Raw genomic sequence first — 23371 nt, forward strand, 5'->3', positions numbered from 1 at the left:
ATGCAATACCTTCCCCAGCTTATTTTGTTTTGTGTACCAGGTTGTTGTTTAAAATGCAGCAGCACAGACAGAAAGAGAAAGGAGCCTAGCAACCTTACTATCCCTTGGTTGTGGGACATAGTGTAGGAAGGATTCCTCCTTGAGGTTCTTGACAGGCACAGGAGGATGCAGGGTTGAAGGAGCTGAAGGAAACATAAGGAGGAAAAGTGCTCTGTCTTCAAGCCTTAGGCAATCAAAACTGAGAAAAGATGGATGAGAAATCTGGAACAAGTGGACCTTAATACTTTACCCAGAAAAGCTAAATTTTGCAACAGGTATATAGTAAGCATGGGTAATCCATGGTTCTAAGTGGTTCTAAAGTACTTACAAAACTAGGGGGCGCTGGTGCCTTGCTTCTAAAGTGTTGCTAAAGTTTTGGTGGTGAAAATTTCAGAACTCTAACAAAACTTTCAAAATTTCGTTATAAATGGCAGTTCCTAATTGGTTCTGTCATAAAAATAGCCAATAACGAAATAATAATTAAATTTTGAATTTTGTTAGCATTCTGAAATTTTCACCACCAGAACTTTAGCAACACTTTAGAAGCAAAACATGAGTGCCCTCTAGTTTTGTAAGTACTTGGAGTGCCCATGCCTAATATATAGATACCATGAATGAGTAATTTGCATATAAGTGCCTACATTATGTAACTTGTTCAACTATCGCTCGTCATTTAGTTGAGCAAAAGAATGTGCAAAGCACATGGCAGAAGGAGGAGAAAACACAAACATACCTTGCCCACTAGAAATCCTGGTTGGTCCCCCTCTGGGATTTTCCACAGGCTTTGTATGTAAGCAAATAACAAGTTCTAGAAACATGGGGTGTTTTTTTTTTTTTTTTTTGGTAAATCTTAAAGTGACAGTATGCTGGATACTTTAATTCCTCAAACAGTGCCCAGTTGTGTGCTTTAACACAGTATCCACAGGGTAGTGACTCTTGATATGTGCAAAATACAACCAAGACATGTCAGTACAGCAGAGAAAAAGTCATGGAGGACTGGCACTGGTTTGTCGTTCAAATCCCATATTGAGGAGCCACTATGAGTCCTCGTCTTCATCTGCTAGCAAGTGACGATGCTTTGAATCCTCAAAGCAACTCTTAAAGAAGGAGTAGAGCGTCTGACGAAGGTGATGCTTGTTCTGTTTTGAAACGAACACATGGCCTTCATCTGGGTAGATCTGAGGGGAAAACACATCTTTGATTAGGAGACCAAATCAGAGGAAGCCCTGCAGCTATGCCTCGAAGTTTCTCACCACTTAGAGAAGTCAAGTGAGCAGGGGGAGGGGGGGTTTCCAATTGTACCAAACCTGGTTCTTCCTTTCCAATATTTCCTACCTGAGTGGTGTAGTTGGACCCTGCAGCTAGAAGCTGGACAAGAAGTTCAGCTGTATGTTGAAAATGAACTGTAGCTGCCAGAAGAAAGGGGGAGAATATGAGATTGTTAACACATTAAGATATGGTCTGTGCAGACTGTCCTTCCACACAGAAAAACAGAGAAGCAGTTGGCTAAAATACTTATTTGTATCATTCATTCCTGTCCTCCTCTGCTGCCCAAACTTAACACACACACTCCTGAAATCTTGGAGATACCAACACTGACATGATGCTGTTGATGGTAGAAACCTTTGTTGTGTGAGGGTGAATGAATGAGCCAAAAGAGGATTAGTGCCTCTTTCTAGAGTACCCACCATCACCAGTTCCATGCACAAGCAGGGATTTTCTGTCCTTGAGGCGGGCAGCTTCCTCCAAGACAGAGGCCACCTGGGGAGGAAATGGAAAGAGGGAGGTGTAAGGGAAGTGAGGAAAAGCAAACCCTTCCACTTATTTATTTATTTATTTATTCATTTACGACATTTATATGCCACCCTTCTCACCCCGAAGGGGACTCTTGCCTTTGGCTTTGCTGCCTGGGATTTTAACAACAACCTGACATGAAGCAAAAGTTATAAACTTTTTTCCATCATTCCAACTCAATTGAGGAAGAATTTCCTTTTGCTTCATGGCTTCAGAGCTTCAAGCTGCAGTTGAGTGCAAAGGAGCAGGAAAGTGAGGGTGAATGGTCAGGAGAAAAGGGCTCCCTGCTCCTGTCTCCTTCAGAAAGCAAATGGGGAAGAAAGGAGGGAAAAGAGGAAGGGACCAAGAACCTGGAGATTTCGTTTGGTATTAATTTTTCCCTACCGTGTAGGCTGCATCCTCCCGGGCTGGCATTCCAAGGTAGCGTTCAGAGAAGGTGGCAGCTATGGCAGCGAATAGGAAGGAAGGGTTTTTTTTAAAGAGCCGGCCTCATCATCACTTCCCTGTTACAATCATACAAAGCATGACTGTACCAGAGAAAGGGATACTAGAGAATTTTCAGTTTTGGACGTGATGGTCTTTGGGATCCTACTCATGTATTAACAAGCATACTCCTTGTTTATTCTGATGAATGGGACTCTGGAGCCTCCAATTCCTACCCTTATGGTAGCACTATACAGGAAGCCACAAAAGGGCTTAGATCCCAATCTCAAGGCAATCAAAGAATTTGTTCCTTCACCATTCCCTCCATTTCCCGTAGTGGTTCTAAATAAAGCAATATAGTGGTAGGATTAATCTACTCATCTGGGTTATCTTGGTACAGAATTCCAATTCCATTTAAAAATAAAAATAATATGTGTTCTGGAAGCTACTTACTGTGGAAACGGAAACTGGTGATGGGTGCCACGGCTGCGCCACATTTAAAGAGGTTTTCTGCTGCCAGGAGTTTCAGTGCCAAAAAACCTCCATAGGCCTTTAAAACAGTTTAAAGTATGTTTTTAATATTTTTGAATATTAAAAAACATTATTTTCAATATGGCATACAATGCTCTGAAATGAAACTCTTCATTCTAAGGCTAGGTCTACACTGCCCTATATCCCAAGATCTGATCACAGATTATGTGCTTTGAACTGGATTATATGAGTCTACACTGCCTAATAATCTGGGATAAGCAGATAATCTGGGATCACATTCCTGGTGTATAGGGCAGTGTAGATCCAGCCTTAGTGCTCTCTTTCCCCCAAGTATTGCTGCTTTGTCCCAGTGAGGAATCTCAGATAGATGAAGTTCCAGGCAAAGCAGAAGGTTCGGGTTTGAAACTGAGATAATTCTTGTGGGCTTTGAAGAAAACATTCCCCTCACTCCAAAATAACTAAAGGGGCACATCTTGCTCATCTCTGGGTTAGATACTTTGACTTCAGAGTTATATTTGTACTTGTAATCTCTTTTGAGGGCAGGATAGCTCTGCACTGGAAGATCTTCCATTTCAAAACAACAATGACTGATGGAGAAATTGCCATTTGCTGTCAACAGAGCGCTGGCTGGCTGACTACTATCTTGTCTGAAAAGGACAAGGCACCATTTTCTTTTCCAAATAAGGTCTCTGTGTTAGATGTCACTGGAAGCATGACTGGCAATGCCAGGTCTCCATACCCAACTGATTTAAGAAGTTTATCACGGGCAAGATGGGCTGCCCAGTCCCAGAATGAAAGAATCCTCTAGATGTGGCTGGACTGCCAGTCACAGCAGCTGGCATGGGAGTTGTAGCCCAACAACAACAGGAAGACTGCATATTTCCCATCCCTGCTATAAAGAAAATGCAGAAATGGATTCCTTCATTGTAGAATTTACCTTTCCATAGACTGCTGTGCGCCTCTGATCCACATAGGGAAGTTGCAGCAGCCATCTGTGGTGGGGCAGAAATAGCATTGGGGGGATTGTTAGTGCCCCATCATGACTTCATGCTCAGATTTTCCACATACTACCCAAGAGTTAATGGCTCTCCAATTGTCCCATACTGCTAAAAAAAAAGTCTAGAGGAGTTCAGTCACCCTCATAGTTGGACTACAGTTCTCATCTCCCTTTACTATTGAGTGACCTGGTGAGGGCTGGTGGAAAATGATGTTTGGAGATGAGGATATGTTCGAATACCTTTCATTTTTAAATTTTCTGACATAAAAGTGCAACAAATCAATGTGCCCAAAGCATGCTTTCTTTCTCAATCTCATTGCAACCCCACCTCCCACCCCCATTCTCCAATTCTTTCCAATCTCATCACACTAGATAATGAATCTACTTTAAATCCAGGTTCTGCCTCCTTCAGGATTATGGTTTGTAGTTTAGTAAGGCTGTTAAAGGCTCCTCCCTAAACTACAAGCCCCATAATTCTGCAAGAGGCAGCAACTGGACTTAAAGTGGATTCATTCTCTAGTGTGATGGGGCTATTAACTCTATACAGTATCAGAAAGGCAAGGAAGGCCTCTAACTGATCATCATCAGACACAAGGTGGCCATTTGCAACATTCACACCTGCCTCAAGCAGAAAAGAATACTTTCTCCCACCCTGGGCATTCCACAAATATGTAAACCTCACTTGCCTGGATTTCAACAAACCTCACAACCTCTGAGGATGTTTGCCAGAGATGCGGGCAAAATGGCAGGAGAGAATGCTTCTGGAACATGGACATACAGCCAGGAAAACTCAGTTCTCAGTTCTTTCATCTGAAACCCCTCCCTCAAGTAACAGTAGGCAACTTCATTAAGGACACGGAGAAGTGACCAAAAATGTAAAACCTGGCAACTGTGGTGGCTCTAGCAGACATTTCAAGCTTTCCTCTTGGAGCTTCATGGACTACCAAAGATTGTGCCCCAAAAGGAAAAATAAAGAAGTAGCCAGAAATCTTCTTCTGATTTTGAAAGTGGGTGTTTTTCTTCTTCTTTATTTTAAACAATACCAAGGGCAAAATTTGCAACCTGTTAAAAAGTTTCATTGCCACTCCAGGGGAGAAAATATAAACCCATGCCATTTGAATCGGGCCCTTTTTTGTCCAGTGTCATCCTCAGTACCAAAAAGGGTAGACAGCCTCCTCAGTGCCTCAGGGTGGGGACATATTAGTCTCTTTGGCCAGCACTGCCATGCTGTGGCCACCTGAAATACATGCAACATGCAAACAACACCCAAGGAGGACTTACTGCATCAAAGCTACGTGGTCTTTCAAGTCCAAGGAGCCCAAATGGCGGCTGACCTCATGCAAGAGCTTGAGCCCTTGGTTTCCAGAGCCCCGGCCATCAAAACGGACCACCACTGCACCCAGATAGCTGGAGAGGACAGTATCCCAGTCGAGGTGGAATTCCTCAGTCGCCAGCTGGCCTCCTAGGGTTTCTGGCCTGTAAAAAGTGCAATCAGAGGCTAGAATAAAGACTGGAGTCAGCCACTGATATGTCTGCACTTGAAATGGGAATTATGGATCAATACATCATATGGATTATTCTGAATCGTTGTATTAGAGGGAGGAGCGGACTAAGCTGCCTCTTGATTTGGCATGCGTAGAAATCTCATTGAGTTCAGTAGTGAAGCAACAAAGGATTTTTCCCTCTGTGTCTTAAGATGTTAAATTCTGATGAGGTCAAACTGCTTCATTCATGCTCCATTCAGGTACAAGTAGCACTGCTGTTTGCAGCTGTCAGAGGAATGGATTTGGGGTTTACTCATTTGTTTCTTGAATTGGAAGTTTGCTCTCCAAACTATTTTGAACTGGACAGCTTTGGTGTATCCAGACTGACCCAATAATGATTTCTTTGTTCACATTATCTAAAATGATTATTTCAGGGATGGGATAGAAACCAGCTCACTCACAGCATCAGAAGCAATGGGCAGAACGTGCACTGTTGAGGTGGTGGCAGAGTCACACGCACAGGCAGGTCTGGATTGTGGGAGAAAGGAGGAAAAGGACTGTCATTGTTGAATACGGGATGATCACCCACTAAGATTTTACTAACTGATCTCTGTTTTACTGTTTCACAGTTAAAGTATGTTTAAGCCTCTGTGAATACCAACCACAGGGTGATGAAGCAGCCCTAACATGTCTACTGGCCACTGCCCTTTTATCATCACCTTGTGTTTATTCACAGCCACTTCTCAAACAGCAAAGGCAAGAATACATCTATATTTTATAAGCAGAATCATAGAGTTGGAAGACACTGCATGGGCCATCAAGTCCAACCCCCTGCCATGCAGAAAAGGCACAGTCAAAGGACGGTACCCCTGACAGATAGCCACCAAGCTTCTATTTAAAGGCCTCATTAGAAGGAGCTTCCACCACACTCTGAGGCAGTGAGTTCCACTGTTGAACAGCTCATACTGTTAATAAGTTCTTCCTAAGGTTCAGGTGGAATCTCCTTTCCTGTAATTTTAACCCATTGCTCCGGTCTCCACAACAGCAAAAAACAACCCTGATACGCCTTCCTCGTTGTTGTTGTTGTTTTGTTTATTTATATCTTTCTTTTTCTCTCTAAACAGACTAAAAGTGGCTCACAACTAACAGCATTTCAATACAACTTAAAGTATACAAATATACCAATATTAAAGCAGTATTAAACAACATTAATATTAAAACAATCCAGGTCAAAACCATAAAAGTATATATAAAAAGCATATAAAATCACATCTTTGAAAGCCTGCCTGAATAAAAGGTTTTAGCCTGCTGCTGGGAGGACAGCAGGGAGGGGGCCATTCTGGCTTCCCTGGGAAGAAGGGAGTTCCAGAGTTGAGGGGCAGCAGCCACCGAGAAGGAAGGCCCACTCTCTCATTCTCACCAATCAAGCTCAAGATGGAGGTTCCAAAGGCGCCATCAAATCTAATGCGTATCTCATTTTTCAAAATCCTGAAACCAAAAAAGGTTTTGTTTTTTGTTGTTGTTGAATGTAATGTGCAGCAGCAAAAAGTGCACTCTTCATAATTTGGCCAAAAAGGTGCACATTGCAGTTGCTGCCTGATTAGAATTCCTTCTTTAAAAAGTAAGTGTTAGAATACCAAAGCTTCTGGCGATGGAAAAGAAAACCTTGGGGTGTATCTATGCTAGAATGAATCAAAGATATGGAATCATGGGAGATGTAGGTTTACAAGGTTTTCAGCTTTCTCTGTCAAAAATTGCTGATGCCTCACCCAACTACAAATCCCAGGAGAGCAGAGCCATGGCAATTACATTAGAGATTACTTCTCTCAAATAGGAGCTCCAGGTGCTCCCCTTTTGCTTTGGGCATCAACTGTCCTGTTCATGTTTTGCAAAGTCAGGACTTGTGGCTTCCCTCATTGAATCAGTCCAATTGGTCTTCTTTTTTTCACTGCAGTCATCTACTTTGCACTCTTCTCCAATAAGTCCCGTTGTCTCATGATATGTCCGCAGTATAATAACCACCACCATCTCTGCTTCCAATGAGAGTTCAGGCTTGATTTTCTGCACGATGCACTCGCCTGTCTTTTTGGCAGTCCATGGTATCTGCAGAACTCTCCACCAGCATCACATTTCAGATTAGTCAATTTCCTGCTTGTCAGCTTTCTTCACTGTCCAATTTTCCCACCTCAGAAATAAATTGTAAGTATTTTGGCCTGGATGATTCTGACTTTGACTTTTAATTATATAGCTTTGAACTTGGCATTAGATATCCTACTCAAATTATCCCATCAACATAAAAAATAATAGTAAACCTTAAGACCTGTTTGTATACATGACATTGCTTCAAGCTTCAATGTTGTTAGCTCTTTTTAAAACACTGCTCTATGTATGATATCTAATTTGTATTATTTTGACCTGTCCAGACACAGTACTAATCACAAAGTGTGTGTGTAAGATGAAGCAGTGTTTGCATTCTCACCAAAGCCAGCCAGCCGAAAAGTCCGGAATTCCACCAATGGCGTCTCCTTATGAAGAAGCCCATCTTGCAAAGATTGGTTCTCTTCCAGGAGAAGGAAGTCTGTGCTCAGTTGGGAGGAAGAAGGGAAAAGACTGAGATAATTACACTATGTAATAAAATTTTAATTTTTTTTCTGTTCCTGGTTTGAAAGTATTATTTCCTGTTTAATTGTGTAGTACTTCCTTTGAAAGTCATTGTTCTGATTCAGAAATTGCATTTTTGTGGCTGCTACAAACTATATTGAATTAGTTGAGACTCTATGAGATATTCATTGGAAAGTTATAGCAAAAGGTGCTCCAGGATGTCCCGCAAAAAACAAAGTTTTTGCAGTTTAATAAAACTTTTCTATGTTTTTATGATAGAACCAATTAGGAAACCACATTCATAACCCAGGAACAAAAGTCATGTTACATCACATTACTTTTAAACAGAAGCACATGGCAAAGTTAACTGAAATCAATACTTTCATTTATTATTTAAGTGTTAGACAAACTTGTCAATAGTCACTTCCTGAGTGTCAACCCTGAAGGTTATGAATTTTGATTGTCCCTTATTTCTGTTTTAAAAGCCTGGCAACATCAGAATGGTTAAACATGTCTGAAACTGGAATATATCACGTTTCACCATATCTTCAGGTAATTTTTACCACTAGTCATCAAGTGCCATCATTTAAATGGTAGTTCCTTCTCTCTTTGGTACTATTACTCACCTTGGGGGTTTGCTGTGCAGTGAACAGAGACTTGAGGAATTGCAGGTCCTATAGAAAAACAGAAGGGAAGGAATGGAGGGGAAAACCTACATCAGAATGCAAACCGTTGCCAGATATACTGATGGCCAGATATGCTCTTGAAAGTTACTTAATTATTTTGATATTCTTTTTGTTCATAATTTTAAACAGAAATAGATATCATTGTATGATTTAGCAGAGATACTTACCTTTGCAGAACAGTACAAAATGTTTTCTCCTGGGGCTGAAAAGGACATCCACAAAGGAGCAGCCGGGGCGCAAGGCACAGGTCACACAGGTGCGATTGGAGGTGCTGTCCAGGTCGACACTACTCAGGAAGAAGAAGAGGAGAAAAGGAAGCCCACATCAAGACTGCCCTCCTTTGTTCAAGGCCTTCTTATGTGGTGCCTAGACCACGAAGATGCTGACCCCATCTACACAAGCACTAAAATCTAGAGATGGAAGCTGGCTCAAGGCTTCCTCCTGGAGGAGATGATGGTAGAGGAGGATGCAATTCCCTTTTACTGCCAACAGGTGTCAGCACAGTATCATTTACTTGACATAGCCTTATATACCAGTATATTTCCTACTTTGAAATAGGGCCTTTCACACAGCCATATAGCCCACAATATCAAGGCAGATAATCCACAATATCGGCTTTGAACTGGATTATCTGAGTCCACACTTTCACAGTTCAATGTGGATTTTATACAGCTGTGTGCAAGGGGCCATAGATGCTACTTCTTAATGGCTTTTTCTTTCTTTGCCCTGGTAACAACTACCTATTTGTATCACACAAGGAAGGACTAAAAATATGATTTCCTCCAGTGCTAAGGTGGCAAGAGACTGGTGGTCAAATCACATTCAGCCATGAACTTTATGCAAGGCACTCGTTCTCCAGCCTCAGTTTTCCCATCCGCAATAAAGGGAATACATCACAGAATCTTACTTCACGTTGAAATTGTAGGGATTACCCATCTTTTTTGTCAAGCACTTCTAAACTTGAAATTCTACAGTGAATTAGTTTTTCGAGTGGCACCATTTATGAAGCTAAAACATTACCATCCACACCCAAAAGAAAGGATCTGCGGCATGAGGAAACTCAAATGTTTGCCAAGTTTCCCTTTTTAGTCGAGGTTTTGGGAGAGACAAAGAAGCCAGGAAGGAACCAAAGAGCCCAAGGAGGACTGTAATGGCTAAGGCACAAGATGGCTAACCATATGGCAGTAGCAAATGGAATGCAATATTACTAAGAAGGGTATGGCTGGTTCATCGGCTGCAATTCTAATTAGAGACGCTACACCACAACACTTTGCTGCAGGTCCCATTCATGCACTATATACATTCCAGGTTCAATTCATAGGATGTGAACCAAAGAACTCACCTGTATAAATGTCTTGAGCTGGGCCTGTCTTCTGAACTCAGGAAATATCTAGGAACAAGAATGGGATCAGTTTTCACCACCAACTATATAGAGGAGCTGATCCAAAACAGGGGCGAGAGGACTGATCATGGTCTCAGTGAATACTCACAGGCGCCTGGTATGCCCATCATATGCCAGGATCTTGGTGACATCCCAGTTCCCAGAGGTCAGGAGGCGCACACTGCTCTCTTTGCGGCTGGACTGGTGAGTGGTGGCGGTGAAAAAAAGGAATACATTGAGACTTGCAATGTGTGTTCCCCAGAAAGTATGGGTTAGGAGGGCTCAGTTGTTGCCACAAACTGGCTCTGCTCCTGTGACTTTAGCAGTACATTTCTAAGCCATGGAAAGATTTGCCAGTTGCATTTCTGTGGAAGGAAAGGAGGAAGCTGCTGCTGGCTCTGTGCAGTCAGTGTTGACTCACTCACCTGTGTGGAAAGCATGGTGACGTGGTAGAAATCCCCACGAGAGCCTTGCTTCACTGGCACAGGGAGAAACAGGGTTTCAGCATCTTCAGAAAAGACAGGCACTCCTTGCTGAGAGTACAAGAGAAAACCACGATAATGGGGGTAGGCTGAAATCAAGGAAGCCACAACCCTGACTTTGCAAGACTGGACCACGATTGTTAATAACAGGGTGCCTTAGAGGGCTCTCATTCATGGAGTTGGTATAAAGCAAAGCCAAACTGATGGCAAATAACAACAATACTACTGCTGAGATACCCATTGATGGACAGGCTGCAGGAGCCATTGAAATCCCATATGAGGCACTAGAAATCTCTCTGCAAAGAGGCATACACATTTAGGTTAATCAATACTGCAATTTTTCAAATTGTCAAGTACTTGGCCTAGTCATCCCAGTGCCTGCAACACTTCTTGGCCACTAATACAGGAAGTTGGGAACATGTTTGCTTCTAACCTTAGAGTCCCAATAGAGCTGCCAAGGCCAGGCCGAACAGAATTAAGAGGCTGATCACATCACTTGTTGTTGAGAAAGGTCAAAGCCCTTTTTCTTATTAGTCTCAATGACAGCAGGCCGCAGAATGAATAGGATTCCAGCTCCTACCTCTTGAACCTGGGGCTAGATGACCCTCATTACTAAAATAATAATTACTGGTGAGTGATTCATGTATGCCATAACATCCAAAATGGGTTTTGCTCTACTGGGGGGGAAATGCTTAATTAAAAACTAATTGATCCATTGATCATTTGGCTGACAGATTTCCTGAACTAGAATGTAGGAAGAGAACTGATTGGAATGAGTATAACAAGGGTGTTGAAAAATATAAACCATGTTACCTTCATGTCCACCCAGATGTCCGATGTCAGTTTGTATTTCTGAGAAAAGAGGAGGTTGTTAAGCAATACCTCCAGGAGAAAGAAAACAGGAAAAACAACACAATGGCACTGCATATCAAACACCACACAAAAAACACCATACAGTTCTTCTTAAGCCTTGAATGACCATCTTCAAGGCCCATACAATTGATTTGAGCAGGCATGGGCAAACTTCGGCCCTCCAGGTGTTTGAGACTTCAACTCCCACAATTCCTAACAGCCAGAATCTTGATTTCTTCAAGAATGAAAACAATGAAGATTTCCTTCCCTCCTCTGCATAGCCCAGTATTTTTGATTCTGACAGGCAAGAACTCTCCAGGTTTTTGAGCAGGGATTGAACCCTGGGCCTTTTGCATGCAGTTTGTCCTTTTATTACTGAACTACACACTAGCCTGGATGAAGTGTTTTTCTGAGTATGTTTTCTGAGCTAGAAGTTCCTTCCTTCTTGAGTTTTCTCTGTTACTTCACACTAAGGTTGACAGGTCAAAATTATCCCAGGACTGATATTTCGGGACCAAAACCTGAGCAACCCCTTCCAATGTTACAGAAGGAACACCCTGGTGATAATACAAAGAACAACCTAGTGTAGTGTCCACCAACATAATACCTAAAACATCAACTACAGTTACATAAACCATGCCATTCAAATAAAAAAAAACACTAAGGACTTTATCACCAGAAGCTGGTAAAGCACAATTAAAAATAAAGGCAAAGGTTTCCCCTTGAAATTAAGTCTAGTCGTGTCCAACTCTGGGGGGTGGTGCTCATCTCCATTTCTAAGCTGAAGAGCCGGCATTGCCTGTAGACACCTCCAAGGCCATGTGGCCAGCATGACTGCATGGAGCGCCATTACTTTCCCACCAAAGTGTTACCTATTGATCTTCTCACATTTGCATGTTTCAAATTGCTAGGTTGGAAGAAGCTGGGGATAACAGTGGGAGCTCACCCTGCTCCCTGGATTCAAACTGATGACCTTTCAGTAAGCAAGTTCAGCAGCTCAGCAGATTAACCTGCTGCGCCACTGGGGGCTCCTAGAGCACAATTACACCAGGATAAAAGAACCTGTTGATGGAGTTTATCACATAACATTGTGAGTAGCGTGTGTTTGCATTGTCCTTGAATTATGATTGGATAATTTCTTTTCATTGACCTGAAAACCTATTATAGAATCTGATATCACTGTTGATTGGCAATTTTCCATGTGCAATCCTTTCCTTCTGCTTCAGTTCCAATATTGTGAAGTGGAAGAAGATCTTGTGAGAATGCAGAAACTGCACAATTGTGCCAAAATAAGGGGTGGGCGGAATAGAATAATAGGAAAGAAATGTGCTGTGTAGGCCAAACATGAGTAGGAAGTGAGGCCATGCGGAAAATGGATTATGAGAATTCACATTCACAAAGTGCCAGCATCACACAACTATCCCAAGAGGTGAAAGAGAGTGTTCCAATAATTGTATACTTATGTTTGCTTAAACAATGTGATTATAATGAGACAACAGGCTAGTGTGATAAAGTTCTTAGTAATAACGTCCTCCTCCTTCCCCCATACTATATAGACACATAGTATGGGGAAAAGAGGAGCAATCTCAGCACTTGCATCCTGAGATTCCTCCTCCTCCTTCCCCTGAGGAACTTCAAGCAGCTTGCGCTCTCTCTCTCTCTTTCACTCTCTCTCACACCTGTCTCCCTGCTACCTTGTAGCTCTAACATACCTCAGTACAAGCTCCTGTGGCAGCTTCACAAAGGCTCAATACAGACATGTTCTGCGGCCTGTTTAACCATCGCACAGCCAGCTGGGAATGAGTCACCCATTTTACCATAGTGATGTAGTATTCCCTGAGGAGTGAAAGGACATGAGTGAATGTGTGAAATACAAAAGTGGGTTGGAGGGGAGCTCAAAATAATCTTCTTCTCTCTAAATTATTTGGACAGGGTATCCAGAACTTCCCACACTTCTTCCTAACTCTGTGCCTTGGGGGGGGGGGGGGGCAAGTAGGATTCGTGGTGGCCTCTCCTGGCTTTCCCATTTTCTCAGCTTTCCCCTTTTCTCTTTCACTCTCTCTCTCACACACATAGACTCCAAATATCACAGAACAAAAGGAAGAGAAGAAAAGGGAAGAGAAGGACCCAAAAGCTATTGTTTTTTTAAAACGAAATTGTTCTAGCAAAGTAAAAATTCGATGAGCAAAAGGTAATAGCATAGATTGACCTAACAAGGGTATTCTGGCTCCTACCACAATTTCTCCCCCCACAAACCTGAGAACAACAAATGGCATCACATTATACATTTGGCAAACACATCCGGGTTATTGAGAAAAATCAGTTTCTCCTGATACGTTTGAAAAGAATGCTGCCCCCTAAGTTTTAAAAACTCAAAGAATGTTGCACTCTACATTTTAACCAAAACTAATGTGATGAACCAGATTTTAAGTGGAGGACTCAGTGGAATTTAACTATTGTGATTAAGTGGATAGACTGTCATTGTAGATGGAGTAAGCTCTTCTTCTAATGCTCCAGAGGCAATACAGAGCAATGGTTTAAAGTGCAGGAAAACAGATTCCACCTGAATATTAGGAAGAACTTCCTGACAGTAAGAGCCGTTCAATAGTGGAAAATGCTGCTTTGGCGTGTGGTGCAGTTTCTTTCTCGGGAGCTTTCCTAGCAGAGGCTGGAGTGCTTTGATTGTATGTTTTTGTGCTGTAGAATGGGGTTGGAGTGGGTGGTCCTTGAGTCTCTTACAACTCTATAATCATATAATTCTACAGTTTTATAAGAATATGAAATACTTTCCTTACATTATTGGCTGGTTTTCCTAGCATTTCCAAAGTCACATTGATCTAGAGAATGGGATATTCATTTCACACAGAGGAACAGACTCAGTTTGAGGAAGCAACTAAACCTTGTGTTCTGGCTCCACTGGATGCTACGCAGCAGGAAAACCTCTGCCTCCCCCTAAAGTTTTCTTTTCCTTGTTTACTTTCTTTATATCCCATGTTTCTCCCAACAAAGCACTCAAGGCTGGCCACATCAGTTTAGATTTCAACTCCTGATATCCCTTATTATTATTGCTATGGTTCTATTTATTTATATCCCACCTTTCCCCCATTTTGGGATTTATATCTGCATACAATAGTTTTAAAATACATAATTAAAAATAAAATTGTTAAAAACAGAAACTGTCCCAATTCACCTGCCCTGGAGGGGTTCGGGAGGGAGGAGCTCCAATGCGCGAAGCACCCCAGAAAGGTTCACCACGAAAAGCCGAACAGATGGGATGGGCTGGCCAGCCTGAGCAGAAAAAAGAGAGACAACAGGGGAAAAAGGAGGTTAAGAAGATAGAAAGAAAATAAAAGCAAGTCCTCAGGGTTTCAAAAACTAGGAAGTCAAAATAACATGAACCATAATTAAAGCTTTAAAAATCACAAACGGTTAAGCCAGCGGGCCCGGTGTGGAAGCGCCTTGTGTTTCGTCAATTCTAAGAAGCACTTTTTCACTACATAAACATGTCTAAAATGATCGGTGTCTTAGAATCGCAGGTATATCCTATGTATTTTTGTAGATGGTGGTGGTACTAAAATTAGGGTGCGTCTTACGATTGAAGAAATAGGTACTTCTTTTCTCTGCCATCCCTGTTAGTCAAACATTCAGTACAAAGGGGCCCCTGATTTTGGAACTGCTCAACCACATAAATCTGGACTTCCCTAGAAAGTGCACTTGTGTGGGATGTACAACTTCTCCTTACCAGTTGGGTGGAAATGGGGGTTGGACTTACCTTTGGGTATGGATAGTGCTGGCTGGCTGGGTAGTTTCCTCCCAGGAAGCGGGGAAGCTCCATCTTGGGAACCATGGAGTCATTGATGCTAAGATAAACCAGCCAAACGCCATCAGGGGAACACCAATGTGCAGAGGCTGATTGCAGGATCTCCTCTTGGGAAGAAAGGGACACCCAGCATGAAAGCCAAGTAGGAACCTTTCTGCTGAAATTCGCCCATCCACTCATCCTCGTCAGATACACAGGCTGTTCAGACTGTTAAAAGGAACTCACTGGACAGTTATTCGGTTGGCGGAGGATGTGGGGCCGGGGGGGGGGGGGGGGGACTTTGTACATCTCTCTGAGATTCTCACCTGGACTCTAACATAAGCTCCCTATCCAGCTAATTTATCCAAAGTTTCAGATCTCTACAAATAGACCTTCTACCTTGGGTCTCATGCTGGAAGAAAGGTAGATAAACAAGATAAACAAATAAATATCTGCCATTGCTCCACCAATCTAATTATGGGATTGCACAATAAACTCCAGCTATATAACTGTCTAATGTTATATCTTCCAAGATTTGACAGATGAACACCAGAAGACATTTTACTAAGCCAGATGAGCATCAAGTTGAAGAACAGACAAGCTAGGAGATTTTTTTTTTTTGCCTGGGTCCACAGGGAAGGGTAAGATCCTGCCAGCTCCTCTCCTTGATGGCCTAATTGAGTGCAAACTACTCTATCATTTTGAACTCTGTTTGCAACAACTGAAGCTTAGGACAAAGTGGCAAGATGAGAGAGAAGTAGGGAAAGTTTAAAAATCAGGGATTTTTTTGGTCATGTCAAGAGCGACTTGAGAAACTGCAAGTCACTTCTGGTGTGAAAGAATTGGCCGTCTGCAAAGACGTTGCCCAGGGGGATGCCGGATTTGAACCTGCGACCTGTCATTCTTCAGTCCTGCTGGCACAAGGGTTTAACCCTTTAAACCAAATGAAGTCTTGGCTGAGTTCTTAAGAAGCTTGCAGAAAGTGTAAATTGACCCTGGAGCAGTACTGCTTCTAGAACAGAGGGTTAAACTGCCTGCTATAGAAGAACCTGCCAACCAGAAGGCTGGCAGTTCAAGCACGGGTCAGGGAGCTCACCCTGAGCTCCTGTCATCATCCCAACTTCTGCTCACCTAGCAGTTCAGAAACAACAATGTAAGTAGATAAATAGGTATCACTTTTGTGGGGAAGTAAAAAAACATACTGGCAAAAATCCAATCAGGAAAGGCATCCATGGATGACAGACTCCTTGGTGTGGAAAATTTAACAGCAGCACCTCCCCATGGCCGAGCTGAGCACAGCTGGATGCCAGAGATGAAATGAGGGAAGCCTTGCCTCTGTTTATGTACTGTCTGTCTTTGTTAATTGTATAACAGCATTGAATGTTTGCCATATACATACCTGTAATCCTTTCAGGGAGATAGAGTAAAATATAAATAAAGTATATTATTATTATTATTATTATTATTATTATTATTATTATTTAGAGTTAGGGAGAGAGGAAACAAAATGAGGTTTATTTACGACAATTTCGTTAGTGTTTTTTTCTATTAAAAAGGACAACATTACTTCTAGGACAAGCTTCCCCCAACTTGATGCCATCCAAATGTTTAGACTATAATCCTTGTTATCCTCAGGCAGCATCAACATTTGGAGAGCATCTAAGTACCTTGCGGAAAGCTGCCCTAGATTGTTGTCTCAAGGTACCTGACAAGATTAACATGGTCCCACTTTTTTTTTGGTCTCATTCACCTTCATACAACCAGTCAGAAATTCCATTGAAGATAGCTTCTTGGCGTCCAGATGAAGTAATCCGCTTGGCCCGACTGGCGACACTAGGCTGATAGTAAATGTCATTATCCAAAACAAATACCTGGGAATAGAAGAAAGTCAGAACTATGAATGGATCAGCTCATCTGGATCATCTTCTTTTCCCAGACAATTGCTTCCCCAAATAGCTCAAAGAGAAGATTTTCTTCTGTAGTGATCTAGGCCACTGCTTCTTAAACTGTGGGTCCCAGTCCCAAATGGGGTACTGGCATTTGGTAACAATAAATGTTTTATGAATGCCACCCAGTATTTGCTTTATACATTTACACAAATCTACAAGCAACAATGTGCAGTGTTTCCAGTGAATTCTGCAGAAAATGCTTCAGCTGTACTTCATAAAAAGTAAAATCAGCTTGTCTAGCAAGGCTTGCAAATGCTAATTTATCAATAAATGTCTGGTTTTTATACCTATATACTGGGGTTATGTAAACATTTCTCGGGCAGAAAGGGGTCACGAGTGGAAAAGGGTCCTGATCTATTTGTAGTCCAAAAATAACATTTCTCAAACCACTTCAGGACAAGGCTTAGAAAATGTTATTTTTGGGCTACAGCTACCAGAATTCTAGGAGACGTACTCCAAATTCTAGGAGCTGTAGTCAAAAATGTAATTATGTCAACCTCTGCTTCAGGGATGTATGGGTGCAAAAGAAGCAAAAGAGGCAAAGGCATTCACCTACCCTCAGACATAGGATGTAAAAAATGGAATGGATACCTACCAACTGATTATCCTGGGCTCCCCAGGTTGCATATTGTAGATGTGTTGTATCTGCTTTAGGCAGATCTGGGAGGCTGGTTTCTCTTGAAGAGAAAATAAATATTAGCTCACCTCCTTGTGAAAGAATTATTTGAAAGCATAGCAATCTGAATCAATATAATTGGGCATCCTATGCTGCTGTCTGCTCCACTTTAATCAATATGGATCTGAGTTGTATGCAAATGAGAGAGAGGGAGAGAGGAAAAAGGGAAAGGGGGGGGGGGAAGGGATATGTATTTCTATCTGGCTAGAAATGGATCTTGCAAAGTAACCAAACATGCACATTTTTATTAACAGTTGCATCAACAACCATATCTTTGTCAAGAATTTTAACAACCACAGCACCCCCTGACTTGATCTTAAAAACCTTCATCTTTAAAGCCTGCCTGAATAGAAAGGTTTTAGCCTGCTGCTGGAAAGAGAGCAGAGAGGGGTCCATTCTGGCTTCCCTGGGAAGAAGAAAATTCCAGAGTTGAGGGGCAGCAGCCACTGGGAAGGAAGGCCTGCTCTCTCGTTCCCACCAAATGAGCTTGAACTAAATACATAGCCCTGTGTTATAGATATAATGTCTTGACATCCTGGATCACATAGGTAGCCATATTTTTCTTTCACTGCTCTGGGAGGCTGATTGGGTTTTAAGTTGGGTTAAATAGTGTCATGAGTACAAATGAGAATACAAAGCATCTACGATGTCCTAAGCCCAATTTAGGACATTGTAATTGTCTAACAGGAAACCACTGTTGTTTTTAATATAGCTTTAATTTTGGAAAAAACTTGGATTGTTAGGAGATGTCTGGCATCTTTTAAAGAAAAAGAGGTCTATTTTTTTTAAGAAAAAGTGGGATTCTGGCAGTGTGGCTCCTACCTGGTGCCCACATTATAGATCAGGTAGCGAGCCATGAAAGAGTAGTGGAAAACCTACAGATGAAGAGAACAGAGAAGGATGGTGTTAGCATCATATAGATAGACAGTAGGACATTAACATGTTGCCACTCCTAATGATGGATTGGTAGTATGGCATAGTTTTGCTCCCCAAGATGTTGTTACAGAAGAGTTGGTTTTGGACAAAGACTGATTGCTTTGGCTTTGGCAAGCCTCAGTTCAGTCATTAAAACACTTTGTTTGGTTCGAGCTACTTTTAGGGCTAAAATGATTCACTCTGCTGTCAAAGACTTTCATGGCCGGAATCACTGGGTTGCTGTGAGTTTTCCGGGCTGTATGTTCAACTTTGATTTGCTCTACCTTTCCCTCAAACTTTCACAGACCAAGTCTTTCAAGAAAGCTAAAGAGCAGAAGATTCAAAAGGCAGGAAAAACAGTGAATAGTTAAGCTAAACAGTTAGCTCCTACAGGATGTGGAAATAACCACCAGCTGAGATGACTCAGGAGGATTAGAGAAATTTGTGCTTAATAGACATGTTGACTGTATGCAGCTCCCAGGTTTAAAGACTGTATAACTTTGGGTATCACTTGCTGAGGAACAACAGCTGTAGGTCTCTATTGTGCTTATGTCCTACTTGTGCACTTTTCATAGTAATCTAGTGGCGTAGTGGGTTGAACCCTTGTGCTGGCAGGACTGAAAACCGACAGGTCACAGGTTCGAATCCGGAGAGAGTGTGGATGAGCTCCCTCTGTCAACTCCAACTCCCCATGAGGGGACATGAGAGAAGCATCCCACAAGGATGGTATTTTTTTGTCTTGTCAGGAGAGACTCCTGGTGTGAGAGAACTGGCCGTCTGCAAGGACTTTGCTCAGGGGACGCCTGGATGATTTGATGTTTTTATCATCCTTGTGGGAGGCTTCTCTCATGTTCCTGCATGAGGAGCTGGAGCTGATAGAGAGAGCTCATCCGCCTCTCCCCAGATTCGAACCTGTGACCGGTCAGTCTTCAATCCTGCCAGCACAGGGGTTTAACCCACTGCACCACCGGGGGCTCCACAAGGATGGTAAAATTTCATAAAAACATCCTGGTGTCCCCTGGCCAGCGTCCTTGCAGATGGCCAGTTCTCTCACACCAGAAGCAACTTGCAGTTTCTCAAGTCATTCCTGACTTGGAAAAAAAAGTTGCAAGAAACAGGATACTGGATTGGAGAGGTCTTCGATCTGATCCAGCAGACTTCTTATTATGCATAAATATAAGATCATACAGATGTCTTCCTGTCAACATAAACAATATGGGAGCTCATGGGTCTTATCCATATTTAAATGATCAAGGATGGCTAGAGAAGCAAGATGAATTCCTCACAGTTGGCACGAAGAGAGTCCATCAAGCTGGTGCATCAGCATTTCTGCACATCCATCTGGTTCATTATTCTCCAGGACAAGAACAGGGGAAGGCAGCCAATTCAAGCCCTGACTGCCCCCTTCAAGCTGTTATGAGGGATATAAATCCTGACACTTTCTCAGCGGGTTATTGGGTTTACAGAACTTCCAGAATCTCAGTGGTTTTATTACAATGCACTTGTTTGCCCATTGGATGTGGGACAACCTGCCTGGAAAGAGTGTGTATCCCTTGTTGCTTACCTGCTGCACATCACAAGCCAAAAGCAGGAACTGCAGATCTGGAGACGCTTGGAAATGGGAAGCTTTCAAAAAATGCTGTGGAAGAGCAAGGAAAGAGCAAGAAAGGAAACGAATAGAGCGTTTGGAAGGGAATGTTAATAAGGTTAGCCATTTGTAGCACATTTTGAGACCAAGATTAAATATTATGATGCTTTCAGATGCTCAAATTTAGCTATAAAAGAATTCCCAGAAGATGCACCCAGCACACCAGTGAAGACTGATAATCGGCAGCATAAAGCAAAACTTGCAAATAATGTGTTAAAAGTAACACTGCTATTCACACAGGGCTTTTTATGTTTTATTTTAAGTAATTAATTGTAGGATTGCAACACATCCAGGCGTCCCCTGGGCAACATCTTTATAGACGGCTGATTCTCTCACAACAGAAGTGAACAGAAGAAACTTGCACCCTTGATTCACTCCTGATACAATAAATAAACAAAGTAATTCAATTATTATAATTTTTATCATTTTAACATAAGTGATAATAACCGTCCCATTCAGAAGAGAGTAGGTAACTTTTACATGTACTGCAAGATATTCTGCTTTCAAATTTTAGAGGAACAGCCTTGATAAATGGCTCCATAAAATCTTCTGGATCTCACCAGATTTCTGTCCTCCACCAAGAGGGTGCTATTCTTTTGGCTCACATGCCACTTCGTCATAGTTCCTGTGTCACTTAGCACCACTAACTCGTCTTCTGCACAAATACACAAAAGCACAAATTGGCTCAATCACATAGTCATTGTATACAAATCATTCATTCCCCTGAAGGTATAGATTGAGTCTCCCTTATCTAAAATGCTTGGTACCAGAAGCGTTTGTAATTTGGGATTTAATTTTTTTAATAACTGCATTTGCATGTATGCACATAATGAGATATCTTGGAGATGGGACCCAAGTCTAAACACAAAATTCATGTATATTTCATAAACCTGACATATCTGAAAATAATATTGTACACAATATTTTCAATAATTTGGCACATGAAATGAAATTTATACACATTGAACCACCAGAAAGCAAAGGTGTCACTATCTCAGTTACCTCATGTTGACAATTTTGGATTTTTGAGTATTTTGAAATTCCAGATAAGGGATGCTCAATCTGTTTAACTTAAACAAGCAAACAAACAAACCATCTCCTCCTCAATGTAGGATATGGCAATACTTGGGAACTGTGATACCACACAAATTAGTAATAACACTATGTAACAAAATTTGGGGAGAAATCTGTTCCTCGTCTGAAATCGTTATTTCTTTTTTAATTGTGTGGCACTTACATTGAAAGTAGTTGTTATACTCCAGAAACTTTTTTTTTGTGGCTGCCATAAACTATGTTGAATTGGTGGTAAGTCTATGAGAATGTTATTGAAAGACTATAGCAAAATGTGCTGCAGGATGTCCTGCAAAAATAAAGTTTTTGCAGTTTAATAAACCTTTTCCATGTTTTTATGATAAAACCAATTAAGAAAACGACATTTATAATCCAGAAACAAAAACCATGTTACATAGTGTTATTGCCTGTTGCAATTCCGGCACTCACTGGGATCAAGATGACTTACCTGTCAGCCAATGTACCTTGGGGTGCTGAGGTTGGAATTCATCACTTTCCAGATCAGCAAGCGTCAGTGGGGTGCGGTAGCCCAGTGGAGGATCTTCTAGAGGCAGGAAAATAGACAGACAGGCATTACTAGCTGAGTCATCATGTGCCCTGCACCCATCTTGGGTGCCTATGTAGGAAATTCTGAGAGTTACAAAATTGTAATTCGGAGTAATTTTAAAACTCTAAATCCCAGTATTTCCCAGCTAGCCTGGCCACTGATCAAGTTGACATAAAGATGATGAGAGCTGCAATCTGAAACACAACTTTTCTAAAGTGCTCTTTTATCGTTGGGGTGGGAAAAGGAATCAAATTTACTTTTTCTTATGTTCCTTAAAGCATATTTTACTGACTTCATGATAAAAAAATATTTTAAACATGTACATAACAAGCCACACAATTTGTCTTTATATAGCCAACCCTTCACAATTGCACATTTAACTGTTGTAGATTTGACTATTACATTTCTAGGAATCTCTGGGCCCTCTGGGCCAACTCAGTGGTCGGCTTCTGCCAGAAGAGAACCATAGAGTCATCCTGGAGGACCCAGAGATTATTATGGAGATATTCTCTCCATATTTTTTAATTCACATTTCCATCCTTTTTGCAGAAGTTCTGTGCCTCTAGCCTGTGAAAGCAAAGGGGCAACTGTATTGCATGATACTGGATGAATACAATCCCCTTTTCCATTAATATGAACTTTTGGAGAAAGGTTGCCTAACTGAGGAAACCAGTGTGGTGGAGTGGTTTGAGTGTCAGACTGGGATTCTAGAGACGAGGTTTCGAATTCCAGCTCAGTTATAGAAACCCACTGGATGACCTTGGACAGGCCAAATTCTTTCAACATCAGGAAGAAGCCTATGCCAAAACAACTATGAACAAATAGTGTGAACCAGTGGAGGCTAGCAACATATTTTGAAAATCCTTCTCATTTCAAAACCCAGTGCCACCACGTATTTATTTTGTGCCTTCATGTTAACTCTGGCTTGTTTATCACATTGTTATTACATGCCTTCAACTCAATTCTGACCTATTCCTAAGGGTTTTTGGGCAGTGGATTTCCATGGCCAGGTGGGAATTCTAACCCTGGTCTGCCTAAGACCCAGGGTCCTAGTTACACTCACATCATTGCATCTGGCTGATTGCATTAATCCGTTATTTATTACTCTTTCTCAGGTCTCTCAGCCTGTTGCCACTTTTGTGGGTTCCCGTTCAGCGGGTGTTGCCCTCTCACCTGGTGTGAGCATCAGGATAGCCACAATGATAATGGAGGCCAGCATGGCAACCACCAGCAGGGAAATCCCAATTCCTCTCCAGTTGCGAGGTGGAGAGCGGGCGATGCCCATGTGCTATGCAAGGAAGGAAAATAATGTAGTTATTAAGGCACATCGTCTTTCTTAGTGTTGAATGTAAGAAAAAGGAAACGGGCCCAGTAATCCTCAGGATGCAGACTGGGCTTGTTCTTTCTGACTTATAAATGGAATAGATATAACAGCTCCCAAAACATTTGCCAAGCTATCCCAATTGTATAAAACTAGCCTGACTCCGACTTAGTCAAAAGATATAGAAGTAACTTTTATTAGAAATCACCTGCTT

At 41.8% G+C, this 23371-nt stretch overlaps 1 protein-coding gene across 1 annotated transcript in view; it reads right to left on the bottom strand.

Annotated features, from left to right (window-relative positions):
* Positions 1-389: 389 nt before the first annotated feature.
* The window catches only part of LOC132768319 (inactive dipeptidyl peptidase 10-like), a 30985-nt gene continuing 8003 nt past the window's right edge, over positions 390-23371 (bottom strand). Inside the window, exons 2-26 of the mRNA XM_060764084.2 lie at positions 23010-23124; positions 21738-21833; positions 20779-20873; positions 20135-20209; positions 18478-18530; positions 17575-17656; positions 16781-16901; positions 15004-15158; positions 14422-14519; positions 12944-13067; positions 11193-11231; positions 10323-10430; positions 10007-10098; positions 9859-9906; positions 8684-8802; positions 8457-8504; positions 7709-7807; positions 5691-5757; positions 5027-5221; positions 3686-3740; positions 2710-2806; positions 2218-2276; positions 1728-1800; positions 1375-1448; positions 390-1217 (exon numbers count right to left, since the gene is read on the bottom strand). Of these exons, the coding sequence (XP_060620067.2) occupies positions 1077-1217; positions 1375-1448; positions 1728-1800; positions 2218-2276; positions 2710-2806; positions 3686-3740; positions 5027-5221; positions 5691-5757; positions 7709-7807; positions 8457-8504; positions 8684-8802; positions 9859-9906; positions 10007-10098; positions 10323-10430; positions 11193-11231; positions 12944-13067; positions 14422-14519; positions 15004-15158; positions 16781-16901; positions 17575-17656; positions 18478-18530; positions 20135-20209; positions 20779-20873; positions 21738-21833; positions 23010-23124 (2328 nt within the window). The 3' untranslated portion in view covers positions 390-1076. The remainder of the gene's footprint in view (positions 1218-1374; positions 1449-1727; positions 1801-2217; positions 2277-2709; positions 2807-3685; positions 3741-5026; positions 5222-5690; positions 5758-7708; positions 7808-8456; positions 8505-8683; positions 8803-9858; positions 9907-10006; positions 10099-10322; positions 10431-11192; positions 11232-12943; positions 13068-14421; positions 14520-15003; positions 15159-16780; positions 16902-17574; positions 17657-18477; positions 18531-20134; positions 20210-20778; positions 20874-21737; positions 21834-23009; positions 23125-23371) is intronic.

The sequence above is a fragment of the Anolis sagrei genome, chromosome 2 (assembly GCF_037176765.1).
Source record: "Anolis sagrei isolate rAnoSag1 chromosome 2, rAnoSag1.mat, whole genome shotgun sequence".
In the NCBI taxonomy this organism is placed as follows: Eukaryota; Metazoa; Chordata; class Lepidosauria; order Squamata; family Dactyloidae; genus Anolis; species Anolis sagrei.